The sequence below is a fragment of the Ranitomeya imitator genome, chromosome 1 (genome assembly GCF_032444005.1).
Source record: "Ranitomeya imitator isolate aRanImi1 chromosome 1, aRanImi1.pri, whole genome shotgun sequence".
Classification (NCBI taxonomy): domain Eukaryota; kingdom Metazoa; phylum Chordata; class Amphibia; order Anura; family Dendrobatidae; genus Ranitomeya; species Ranitomeya imitator.
This window is the reverse complement of record NC_091282.1, coordinates 400255861-400268606: the sequence shown is the minus strand read 5'-3', so window position 1 is coordinate 400268606 and position 12746 is coordinate 400255861. Positions and strand designations below refer to the sequence as shown.

At 43.4% G+C, this 12746-nt stretch overlaps 1 protein-coding gene across 1 annotated transcript in view; it reads left to right on the top strand.

Annotated features, from left to right (window-relative positions):
- The window catches only part of AUH (AU RNA binding methylglutaconyl-CoA hydratase), a 409285-nt gene that overhangs the window by 370383 nt on the left and 26156 nt on the right, over positions 1 to 12746 (top strand). The window contains exon 7 of the mRNA XM_069762322.1: positions 9708 to 9895. Within this exon, the coding sequence (XP_069618423.1) occupies positions 9708 to 9895 (188 nt within the window). The remainder of the gene's footprint in view (positions 1 to 9707; positions 9896 to 12746) is intronic.

Here is a 12746-nt window from a genome sequence, read left to right as displayed (position 1 = left end):
CTCACGAAACATGGCCCATTCATTCTTTCATGTACCCGGATCAGTCGTCCTGGCCCCTTTGCAGAGAAACAGCCCCAAAGCATGATGTTTCCACCACCATGCTTTACAGTAGGTATGGTGTTTGATGGATGCAACTCAGTATTCTTTTTCCTCCAAACACGACAAGTTGTGTTTCTACCAAACAGTTCCAGTTTGGTTTCATCAGACCATAGGACATTCTCCCAAAACTCCTCTGGATCATCCAAATGCTCTCTAGCAAACTTCAGACGGGCCCGGACATGTACTGACTTAAGCAGTGGGACACGTCTGGCACTGCAGGATCTGAGTCCATGGTGGCGTAGTGTGTTACTTATGGTAGGCCTTGTTACATTGGTCCCAGCTCTCTGCAGTTCATTCACTAGGTCCCCCTGCGTGGTTCTGGGATTTCTGCTCACCGTTCTTGTGATCATTCTGACCCCACGGGGTGGGATTTTGCGTGGAGCCCCAGATCGAGGGAGATTATCAGTGGTCTTGTATGTCTTCCATTTTCTAATTATTGCTCCCACTGTTGATTTCTTCACTCCAAGCTGGTTGGCTATTGCAGATTCAGTCTTCCCAGCCTGGTGCAGGGCTACAATTTTGTTTCTGGTGTCCTTTGACAGCTCTTTGGTCTTCACCATAGTGGAGTTTGGAGTCAGACTGTTTGAGGGTGTGCACAGGTGTCTTTTTATACTGATAACAAGTTTAAACAGGTGCCATTACTACAGGTAATGAGTGGAGGAAAGAGGAGACTCTTAAAGAAGAAGTTACAGGTCTGTGAGAGACAGAAATCTTGATTGTTTGTTTCTGACCAAATACTTATTTTCCACCATAATATGTATATAAAATGTTAAAAAAACAGACAATGTGATTTTCTGGATTTTTTTTTCTCAGTTTGTCTCCCATAGTTGAGGTCTACCTATGATGTAAATTACAGACGCCTCTCATCTTTTTAAGTGGTGGAACTTGCACTATTGCTGACTGACTAAATACTTTTTTGCCCCACTGTATATGGACCTAACTGTATATATATATATAGTGTGTGTGTGTATATATACAATATATATATTGTAACGTGGCTAAAGGTTGGATAGTCGACGGGAGGTATGTATCACAGAGAAGGCTTGTCGCTGTGATGTGACCCGGAGTGTTTTCTGTAATGCACATAAAGCAATAAGAAATTGTTTAGGATATTTGGATCCGGGTTACGGGTAGCTATGAGAGATGGGAGGGTCTGGCTACCCATATACCTCACCCCTGGGTAAGGGGCATAACCGTGCCTATCTGTTTGTTTCAGGACCTGTGGTGATGTCAGAACCACAAGTCTAATCATGTGATGGGTTCCTGGGTGTGGTTACACCTATGTAAAGAGGTGTGTGTAGCACATGGAGTGAGAGTGTGTTTGGGAGTCTGCAAGAGTGGATAGACTTCCATGTGTCCTGGCTGGACACTGCAGAGTGGCCTGTGTGTTGGACGGTTCCAAGTGGGGACAGACGTCCTGAACAGCACACAGAGACCATCTTTAGGCTGGAGAGCCTACGTGCTGGACATAGCACAGCCTGTGTGCCTACAGGTCTGAGAGAGAGCGGAGCTCTACTATGGACACTGAGGACTTTTCCGTCTGATGTAAGACTGTTTACCCTTGTGTTACTGACTTAAATGGTTTATGGAGTGAATAAACCTACATGAACGCTGAAGAGAATGTGCCTCCTGTTTCCTCCTATGCATCCGAGCGAGTACAGTCCCTACAATATATATATATATATATATATATACATACACACACACACACACACACACACACACACACACACACACACACACTGCTCAAAAACATAAAGGGAACACTTAAACAGAATAATACTCCAAGTAAATCAAACTTCTGTGAAATCAAACTGTCCTCTTAGGAAGCAACACTGTTTGACAATCAATTTCACAAGCTGTTGTGCAAGTGAAATAGACAACAGATGGAAATTATTGGCAATTATCAAGACACACTTAAAGGAGTGGTTCTGCAGGTCGGGGCCACAGACCACATCTCCGTACCAATGTTTTCTGGATGATGTTTTGGTCACTTTTGAATGTTGGTTGTGCTTTCACACTCGTGATAGCATGAGACGGACTCTACAACCCACACAAGTGGCTCAGGTAGTGCAGCTCATCCAGGATGGCACATCAATGTGAGCTGTGGCAAGAAGGTTTGCTGTGTCTGTCAGCGTAGTGTCCAGAGGCTGAACACGCTATCAGGAGACAGGCCAGTACACCAGGAGACGTGGAGGGGGCAACAACCCGGCAGCAGGACCGCTACCTCAGCCTTTGTGCAAGGAGGAACAGGAGGAGCACTGCCAGAGCCCTGCAAAATGACCTCCAGCAGGCCACAAATGTGCATGTGTCTGCACAAACGGTTAGAAACTGACTCCATGAGGGTGGTCTGATTGCCCGACATACACAGATGGGGGTTGTGCTCACAGCCGAACACCGTGCAGGTCGCTTGTCATTTGCCACAGAACACCAGGATTGGGAAATTCGCCACTGGAACCCTGTGCTCTTCACAGATGAAAGCAGGTTCACACTGAGCACATGTGACAGACGTGACCGAGTCTGGAGACGCCGTTGAGAGCGATCTGCTGCCTGCAACATTCTTCAACATGACCGGTTTGGCAGTGGGTCAGTAATGGTGTGGGGGGGCATTTCTTTAGAGAGCGGCACAGCCCTCCATGTGCTCGCCAGAGGTAGCCTGACTGCCACTAGGTACCGAGATGAGATCCTCAGACCCTTTGTGAGACCATATGCTGGTGCGGTTGGCCCTGGGTTCCTCCTAATGCTGGACAGTGCCAGACCTCATGTGGATAGAGTGTGTCAGCAGTTCCTGCAAGATGAAGGCATTGAAGCTATGGACTGGCCCGCCCATTCCCCAGACCTGAATTCGATTGAACACATCTGGTACATCATGTTTCACACCATTCACCAACGCCATATTGCACCACAGACTGTCCAGAACTTGGCAAATGCTTTAGTCCTAGTCTGGGAGGAGATCCCCCAGGAGACTATTCGCTGCCTCATTAGGAGCATGCCCAGGCATTGTAGGGAGGTCATACATTGACGTGGAGGCCACACACATACTCTACTGAGCTTCATTTTCTTGTCTTGAGGCATTTCCACTGAAGTTAGATCAGCCTGTAACTTCATTTTCCACTTTGATTTTGAGCATCATTCCAACTCCAGACCTCCGTGGGATATTAGTTGTGATTTATGTTGATAATTTTTAGGTTTTATTGTTCTCAACACATTCCACTATGTAATGAATAATGATTTACAACTGGAATATTTCATTCAGTGATCTCTAGGTATGGATTCATACAAGGTGTGGATTGTTTCCAAAGGAATTTTAGCCCATTCTGCAGTTAAAACACCCTCCAGTTCTTTGAGCGGAGATGGCGGCCGAAATCAACATCTAACTTGAATCTCTAAAATCGACCATAAATGCTCAATAATTTTGAGGTCTGGGGATTGTGGGGGCCAGATGAATAATAATAATAATCTTTATATAGCGCCAACATGTTCTGCAGCGCTATACAGTTTAACAGCTTCAAACACAACAGTCATAAGTAACAATGTTAACAATACAATAATTAAAGCCACACAAGACAACCCTGCTCGTGAGAGCTTACAATCTACAATGAGGTGGGGAAATACAAAGTACAGGTGTGTATTTACAATCATGTATTTACAATGATGGCCCAGCCATCTTCAGGGAGTGCGGGATAGATGGAAGTAGTGAATGGGCTACACACAAACAAAATAACTGATTAGGGAACATGATAGGCCGCTCTGAACAAATGTGTTTTGAGGGAGCGCCTAAAACTATGCAAATTGTGGATGGTCCTAATTTCTTGGGGTAGAGCATTCCAGAGGATTGGCGCAGCACGGGAGAAGTCTTGTAGTCGGGAGTGGAAGATACGGATTAGTGCAGAGGTTAGTCGAAAGTCATTTGCAGAGCACAGAGGTCGGTTAGGCCAATAGACAGAAATGAGGGAGGAGATGTAAGGGGGTGCTGCACTGTGAAGAGCTTTGTGGGTGAGAACAAGTACTTTGAATTGTATCCTGTAATGAATGGGCAGCCAGTGTAATGACTGGCGAAGAGCGGACACGTTTGAATAACGATTAGCTAGATAGACGACCCTGGCTGCTGCATTAAGGATAGACTGGAGAGGGGAAAGTCGAGTGAAGGGGAGGCCAATTAATAGAGCATTGCAGTAGTCCAGGCGGGAGTGGATCAAGGCGACAGTGAGGGTTTTTGTTTCTATAGTGAGAAAAGGGCGGATTCTAAAGATGTTCTTTAGCTGTAAGCGGCATGAGCGGGCAAGAGATTGTATATGGGATGTGAAGGAGAGATCGGAGTCAAACATAACACCCAGACAGCGCACCTGCTGCCGGGGTGTTATTATGGTGCCACCCACGGAGAGGGAAACGTCAGGTTTAGGGAGTTTAGTAGATGGTGGGAGCAGAAGAAGTTCAGTTTTGGAGAGGTTGAGTTTCAGATAGAGAGCGGACATGATGTCAGAGACTGCAGACAGTTAGTGGTGTTCTGTAGTTCAGCAGGAGTAAGGCCAGGGGATGACTTATATAGTTCTGTGTCGTCGGCATAAAGATGGTAATGAAAGCCAAATCTGCTGATGGTCTGTCCAATTGGGGCCGTGTAGAGGGAGAAGAGAAGGGGACCCAAGGACTGAGCCCTGGGGTACCCCGACAGTGAGAGGAAGAGGATATGAAGTGGAGCCAGAGAACAACACTGAAGGAGCGGTCAGAAAGATAGGAGGAGAACCAGGAGAGAGCAGTGTCCTTAATGCCAAGGGACTGGAGCCTAGAGAGTAAGAGAGGGTGGTCAACAGTGTCGAAAGCTGCAGAAAGATCGAGAAGAATGAGCAGAGAGTGGTCACCGTTGCATTTTGCTGTCAGAAGGTCGTTGGTCACTTTGATGAGTGCAGTTTCTGTTGAGTATAGGGGGCGGAAGCTGGACTGTGAAGGGTCTAGGAGGGAGTGAATGGAGAGGTTACGGGTAAGGCGGGAGTAGACTAGGTGCTCCAAGAGTTTAGAGATGAAGGGGAGATTGGAGACCGGTCTGCAGTTGTTTGTGCAGGATGGGTCGATGGTGGGTTTCTTTAGTAACGGAGTAATGATAGAGATGAGATGCTCAACTTCATTAGAATGTTCCTCGTGCCATGCTTTAATGATTCTAGCTGTATGAATTGGTGCATTATCATCCTGAAAGATGGCGTTCCCCTCCGGTAACAGTGCTTGAACCATTGGATGCACTTGGTCGCCCAAAATGCCTAAATAATCTCGGTCTCGGCTGTTAATTCTTCCATGAAGTGATATCATTGGCCCGGCGGATATCCACGAAATAGCACCCCAGATCATCACAGAACCTCCACCATGTTTTACGGTTGGGCGAAGGCAGTCTGGATTGAATGCTTCTTTCGGCTGCCTCCAAACGTACACTCGGCCGGAGGTCGAAAATAGGGTAAACGATGAATCGTCTGAGAATATCACATATTTCCACTGCTCGAGGGACCAATTCTGGAGGTTTTTACACCACTCTAAATGCTTGGAAACATTTGTCATTGAGAGCAGCAGTTTTCTAATTGCAGCTCTTCCGTGGAACCCAGATTTGTGCAGCTCCTGACAAACCGTTTTTGTGGAAACTGGGTTCTGTAGGTGTTCAATGAGCTCAGCAGTGATTTTCGGAGCCGTGGTCTTGCGATCCTCTCTCACAATTCGCTTTAGAGTCCAACGGTCTCTCTCAGTCAACTTTGACTTTCAGCCGGACCTGTGCTTTGCTGCGGATGTTATTCCTTTTCTTTCAAACGCAGTCATTACTTTGGAGACAGTACCTCCTGAAACGCCAAGCATTCGGGCACTTTCCGTTACAATAGCGCCTGCTATTCAAACATTCTTTGACTCTGATGTGTGATTCACCTAACATGGACTCTTTGGGGAACTCGGTTAGACTGGTGGGCGAGCTGCATGTAGGTGTGCAGCCTAATTAAGTGCCGCATTGTGTGTCTGCGGTGGAATTATAAATTCTCCTATCTTGTTTGTGGCTCTGCACTACAGTGCTAGAGCCAATGATATGAAATCTAATGGGCTGCATAGCGCTATTGCGCAAGCGCTAGTTACACAGGTTGCAATACCTTAATGTGCCACAACTAATATGGCGGATTTCAGCGCTACTGCGCATGCGCCGAGTAAAGAACGCCACACAGAGCGCTCTATTCGTCAAAACAGCGTTACCAGGTTATGATGCGGCTCAGTCATGTGCAGTAGGCGGCGGGGAGCGCCGACTTACAATCAAATTGTCCTCCATTGGCACACATGTGAAACGGGGGAAGGTGGTTTATAATGTATATAGAATGAAATGAATATTGGGATATTAATTGTAACAATGACTATAAGTAAAAGAGCAGATGAATCAGGGGTGGATTGAAGAATCGGTTTTTAATGCACAGAAGCACAGGTCACTTTACTATGTTTAGGCACTGGATGCAAATATAAAAAAATGTACATGTTATGTAAATACTGATTAACTGTAAATGTAATTGGATTCAATTTAATACTTGTTGAAACACATATAAATGGACACCAGGTATGGTCACTCACTGCTTGAAAAAGGCTCAGATGGAGCTGAAACGTCGCCCAGCTATGTGGGTTGATTAAAACCTTCCACATTTTTTCACTTTAATAATGGAATGCTGCCTCTTTTTTGAATCTCTCTCTCTCTCTATCTATCTATCTATCTATATATATATATATATATATATATATACACACTAGCTGTATAGTAAATATCTGGGTTTAGTAATAGCGCCTCACTTCTTATTTTCCCATCACGCCTCTCATTTTCCCCCTCACATCTCTCATTTTCTCCCTTACACCTCTCATTTTCCCCCTCACTCCTCTCATTCCCCCCTAAAACTTGTCATTTCGACCTCACATCTGTCTTTTTCTGATCACTTCACTATTTTCCCTCACTCCTCTCATTTTGCACTCACACCTTTTCATTTTCACCTCACACACCTCATTTTCACCTCACACCTCTCATTTTCCCCTCAGTATATACATGTTTGTCATCTCCCTTATATATAATATACACCTGTATGTCATCTACTGTATATAGTATATACCTGTATGTCATCTCCCCTGTAAATAGTATATACCTGCTGTATGTCATCTCCCCCTCTATATACCTATGTGTCATCTCTTTTATATAGTATATACCTGTGTAATCTCCTCTTGTATATAGTATATACCTGTAAGTCATCTTCTCCTGTATATAGTATATACCTGTGTCATCTCCTCCTGTATATAGTATATACCTGTGTCATATGCTCCTGTATATAGTATATACCTGTGTCATCTCCCCTGTATATAGTATATACCTGTGTCATCTCCTCCTGTATATTGTATATACCTGTGTCATCTCCCCTGTATATAGTATGTACCTGTATGTCATCTCCCCTGTATACAGTATATACCAGTGTGTCATCTCCTCCTGTATATAGCATATACCTTTATGTCATCTCCTCCTGTATATAGTATATACCTGTGTCATGCCCTCCTGTATATAGTATGTACCTGTGTCATCTCCTCCTGTGTATAGTATATACCTGTGTGTCATCTCCTCCTGTATATAGTATATACCTGTGTGTCATCTCCTCCTGTATATAGTATATAACTGTGTGTCATTTCCTCCTGTATATAGTATTTATCTGTGTGTTATCTCCTCCTGTATTAGACCTCGTTCACACGTTATTTGCTCAGTATTTTTACGTCACTATTTGTAAGCTAAATTGGCAGCCTGATAAATCCCCAGCCAACAGGAAGCCCTCCCACCGGCAGTATATATTAGCTCACACATACACATAATAGACAGGTCATGTGACTGACAGCTGCCATATTTCCTATATGGTACATATGTTGCTCTTGTAGTTTGTCTGCTTATTAATCAGATTTTTATTTTTGAAGGATAATACCAGACTTGTGTGTGTTTTAGGGCGAGTTTCATGTGTCAAGTTGTGTGTGTTGAGTTGCATGTGGCGACATGCATGTAGCGACTTTTGTGAGATGAGTTTTGTGTGGTGACATGCGTGTAGCAACTTTTTGTGTCGAGTTGCATGTGACAGGTTAGTGTAGCAAGTTGTGCGTGGCGAGTTTTGCGCGTGGCGAGTTTTATGTGTGGTGTGTTTTGAGTATGTGCAAGTTTTGTGTGAGGCAACGTTTGCATGTGTTGCAACTTTTGTGCATGTGGCAATTTTTCCGCGTGTGCAAGTTTTGCGTGTGGCGAGTTTTGCGTGAGCCTAATTTTGCATGTGGCGAGTTTTGCACGTGGCGAGTTTTGAGCGGCGACTTTTGTGTTTTGACTTTTATGTGGTGAGGTTGGTGTATGTGTGGTGAAATGTGTGCTGAGGGTAGTATATGTGTTCAAGCACGTGCTAGTGTGTGGCGCATTTTGTGTGTGTGTTCATATCCCCGTGTGTGGTGAGTATCCCATGTCGGGGCTCCACTTTAGCAACTGTACGCTATACACTCTTTGGTGCCATCGCTCTCACTCTTTAAGTCCCCCTTGTTCACATCTGGCAGCTGTCAATTTGCCTCCAACACTTTTCCTTTCACTTTTTCCCCATTATGTAGATAGGGGCAAAATTGATTGTTTGGTGAATTGGAACGCGCGGGGTTAAAATTTCGCCTCACAACATTGCCTATGACGCTCTCGGGGTCCAGACGTGTGACTGTGCAAATTTTTGTGGCTGTAGCTACGACGGTGCAGATGCCAATCCCGGACATACGCACATACACACACACATTCAGCTTTATATATTAGATATATATACAGTATATAGATAGATAGATAGATATATTTAGATAGGTAGATATACATATGTGTTAGCAACAATTCTGCTTCTCTATTCTCAAATTTGGCATGAAAAATGACAAATGCAATTCCAGCAGTGGCTCCTCATCATATTGCTTTTTTCAGGGGTTACGATCATTCTGGGCCCCATGAATGGTTACACATAGTTAAATACACATTCGTATACCTTTAATGACATGCATCTGTATGCATATGTTGTGTACTAGCTTATCTCTTGTTGTGCACAACTTTGCAGTGCGACTATTTAATTAGTTAATTAATTAGCCAGTTATGCTGAAGTCCCAATCATCACATTAGAGATCATAAATTTTCCTTAGAGAGCATTTGAATTTCTCAGATATTTATTGGAAAAAAAAATGTACAAATTCTCTACCATATCCAAAAGTATAGAAAAATGTGTGGAGATTTCAAGTTAAACATTAGAAGCATCTATCACGGTAGTTGGTTTAATTGCAGCGTCTCTTTTTTTCACCACATGATCTACAGGTGATATTACATGATCCATCTGCTGTTAAAGATAGATCATGTCATATATCCTTTTGTACTTCTTTCACAACACTCCAGATATTTGTTCTTCATATTTATAACCCTGTGTATAATAATCACATTTTCGTAATGTCTTATGTAAATCATTCTATTTAGTCAATTTGTAACTAGAATTGGTATTTTCCCTAACTGCATGATTACCAGGAAATGAGCCATCAACGTATAAGATCCATTAAAAAAATGTTTATAGAAATCTTTTCTTCTGTTACAGGAGGAACCCAGAGGCTACCACGTGTGGTTGGCGTTGCTTTGGCGAAGGAGCTTATATTCTCAGCACGTGTCTTAGATGGTAATGAAGCAAAATCCATTGGTTTGGTCAGCCATGTTGCAGAACAAAATGATGAAGGAGATGCAGCTTACCAAAGGGCTGTTGCTTTAGCTAAGGAATTCATATCTCAGGTAATTATTATTAAGTAACTACTGACCTTGAAATGTATCTTTAGACATCAGTATGTTACAATTTTTTAGGAAATATAGACAATAGAGAAGATATGGACTTCAATGAGCCAGAATGGAGAACGACTTTGTAGGAATAACTCCTAGTCTAGTGGACTGGAACAGCCCATATATTGCATTGATGACCGTGCATCTATTGCTAATAGATATGGATTTTAAACAAATATCCTGCGTTCTCACGTTGCGCTTGTGTTGCTTTTTTTTTCACTACAATTTTCGAATCCCACACCGTGATTGCAATATATGAATGTACCCATAGCGGGGCAATCCAGTATGTGATCTCTGATGGCAAACTCGTGTTGTAACCCTTACTAACAGAATGACATACATGAGTGTTATCAACAGGAAGTACAGTGGGTACAGAATGTATTCAGACCCCTTTAATTTTTTCACTCTTTGTTTCATTGCAGCCATTTGGTAAGTTCAAAAAAGTTCATTTTTTTCACCTTAATGTACACTCTGCACCCCATCTTAACTGAAAAAAAAAACTGAAATGTAGAAATTTTTGCAAATGTAATAAGAAACATAAGCATTCAGACGCTTTGCTCAGACACCCATATTTAAGTCGCATTCTGTCCATTTCCTTGTGATCCTCCTTGAGATAGTCCTACTCCTTTATTGGAGTCCAGCTGTGTTTAAATAAACTGATAGGACTCGATTTGGAAAGGCACACACATGTCTATATAAGACCCCACAGCTCACAGTGCATGTCAGACCAAATGAAAATCATGAGGTCAAAGGAACTGGCCAAGTTGCTCAGAGACAGAATTGTGGCACGGCATATATCTAGCCAAGGTCACAACAGAACTTCTGCAGTAGTCAAGGTTCCTAAGAGCACAGTAATCCTTAAATGGAAGAAGTGTGGGACCACCAGAAGTCTTCCTAGACCTGGCCGTCCAGCCAAACTGAGCAATCGTGGGAGAAGAGCCTTGGTAACAGAGGTAAAGAAGAACCCCAAGATCACTGTGGCTGAGCTCCAGAGATCCAGTAGGGAGATGGAAGAAAGTTCCACAAAGTCAACTGCAGCCCTCCACCAGTTGGGCCTTTATGGCAGTGTCCTGACGGAAGCCTCTCCTCAGTGTAAGACATATGAAAGCCCGCATAGTTTGCTAAAAAAAAAAACACATCAAGGACTCCCAGACTATGAGAAATAAGATTCTCTGGTCTGATGAGATGAAGATAGACCTTTCTGATGATAATTCTAAGCTGTATGTGTGTAGAAATCCAGGCACTGGTCATCACCTGCCCAATACAATCCCAACAGTGAAACAAGGTGGTGGCAGCATCATGCTATGGGACAGGATGACTGGTTGCCATTGAAGGAAACATGAATGCGGCCAAGTACAAAGATATCCTGGATGAAAACCTCTTCCAGAATGCTCTGGACCTCAGACTTGGCTCAAGGTTCACTTTCCAACAAGACAATGACCCTAAACACGCAGCTAAAATAACCAAGGAGTGTTTTCAGAACCACTCTGTGACCATTCTTTACTGGCCCAGCCAGAGCCCTGACCGAAACCCAATTGAGCATCTCTGGAGAGACCTGAAAATGGATGTCCACCAACATTCACCATCCAACCTGATGGAACTGGAGAGGATCTATAAGGAAGAATGGCAGAGGATCCCCAAATCCAGGTGTGAAAAACTTGTTGCATCATTCACAAGAAGACTCATGGCTGTACTAGCTCAAAAGGGTGCTTCTACTCAATACTGAGCAAAGGGTCTGAATACTTATAACCATGTGATATTTCAGTTTTTCTTTTTAACATACATACATTTTCAAAAATTACTACATTTCTGAGGGGGGGGGGGGTTCAGTCAAGATGGGGTGCAGAGTGTACATTAATGGGAAAAATGAACTTTTTGGGAATTTACCAAATGGCTGCAATGAAACAAAGAGTGCAATATTTAAAGGGGTCTGAATACTTTCCGTACCCACTGTATATCCTGTAAAATGTTACACATATATACGTCAGGATGATGATACAGTCACATGGCCAAAGGGAGTGGGTGTGATTGATAACTATTCTCATGTCAAGATCAGATATAATACATGTCTTGGTAATTTATTGGTAGCAGCACAGATTGTGAGGGTCGCTTTTGCTTTGTTTGGCCCCTAACATTATGGTGACCATGGCTTATGCGTTTGTGGGCGGAACGGTGGCGCAGTGGATAGCACAGCAGCCTTGCAGCGCTGGAGTCCTGGGTTCAAATCCCACCAGGACAACATCTGCAAAGAGTTTGTATGTTCTCTCCATGTTTGCGTGGGTTTACCCCCGGTTTCTTCCCACATTCCAAAGATATACTGATAGGGAATCTAGATTGTGAGCCCCATCAGGGACAGTGATGATAATGTGTGCAAACTGTAAAGCGCTGTGGAATATGTTAGCGCTATATAAAAATAAAGATTATTATTATTACTGAAAGCCATAGCCCTAACCAAAAATTCTAAGTAATGGTTAAGATAAATGACAAGTAAATTTGAGCTAAATGTTTTTCTGACCCCAGTCAAGCTGCCTCAGCAGTAGCCCGTGGCTGCTGGAACAGAGAACTGTGAATTTCCTCCTACCTTTTGGGAAGCATGGTTTGATGGTTTTAGTTACCGTATATACTCGAGTATAAGCCGACCCGAGTATAAGCCGACCCCCCTAATTTTGCCACAAAAAACTGGGAAAACTTATTGACTCGAGTATAAGCCTAGGGTGGAAATGCAGCATTTACCGGTGAATTTCAAAAATAAAAATAGATCATTATTTCCCCATAGCTGTGCCCCATATAGTGCTCTGCACCGTTC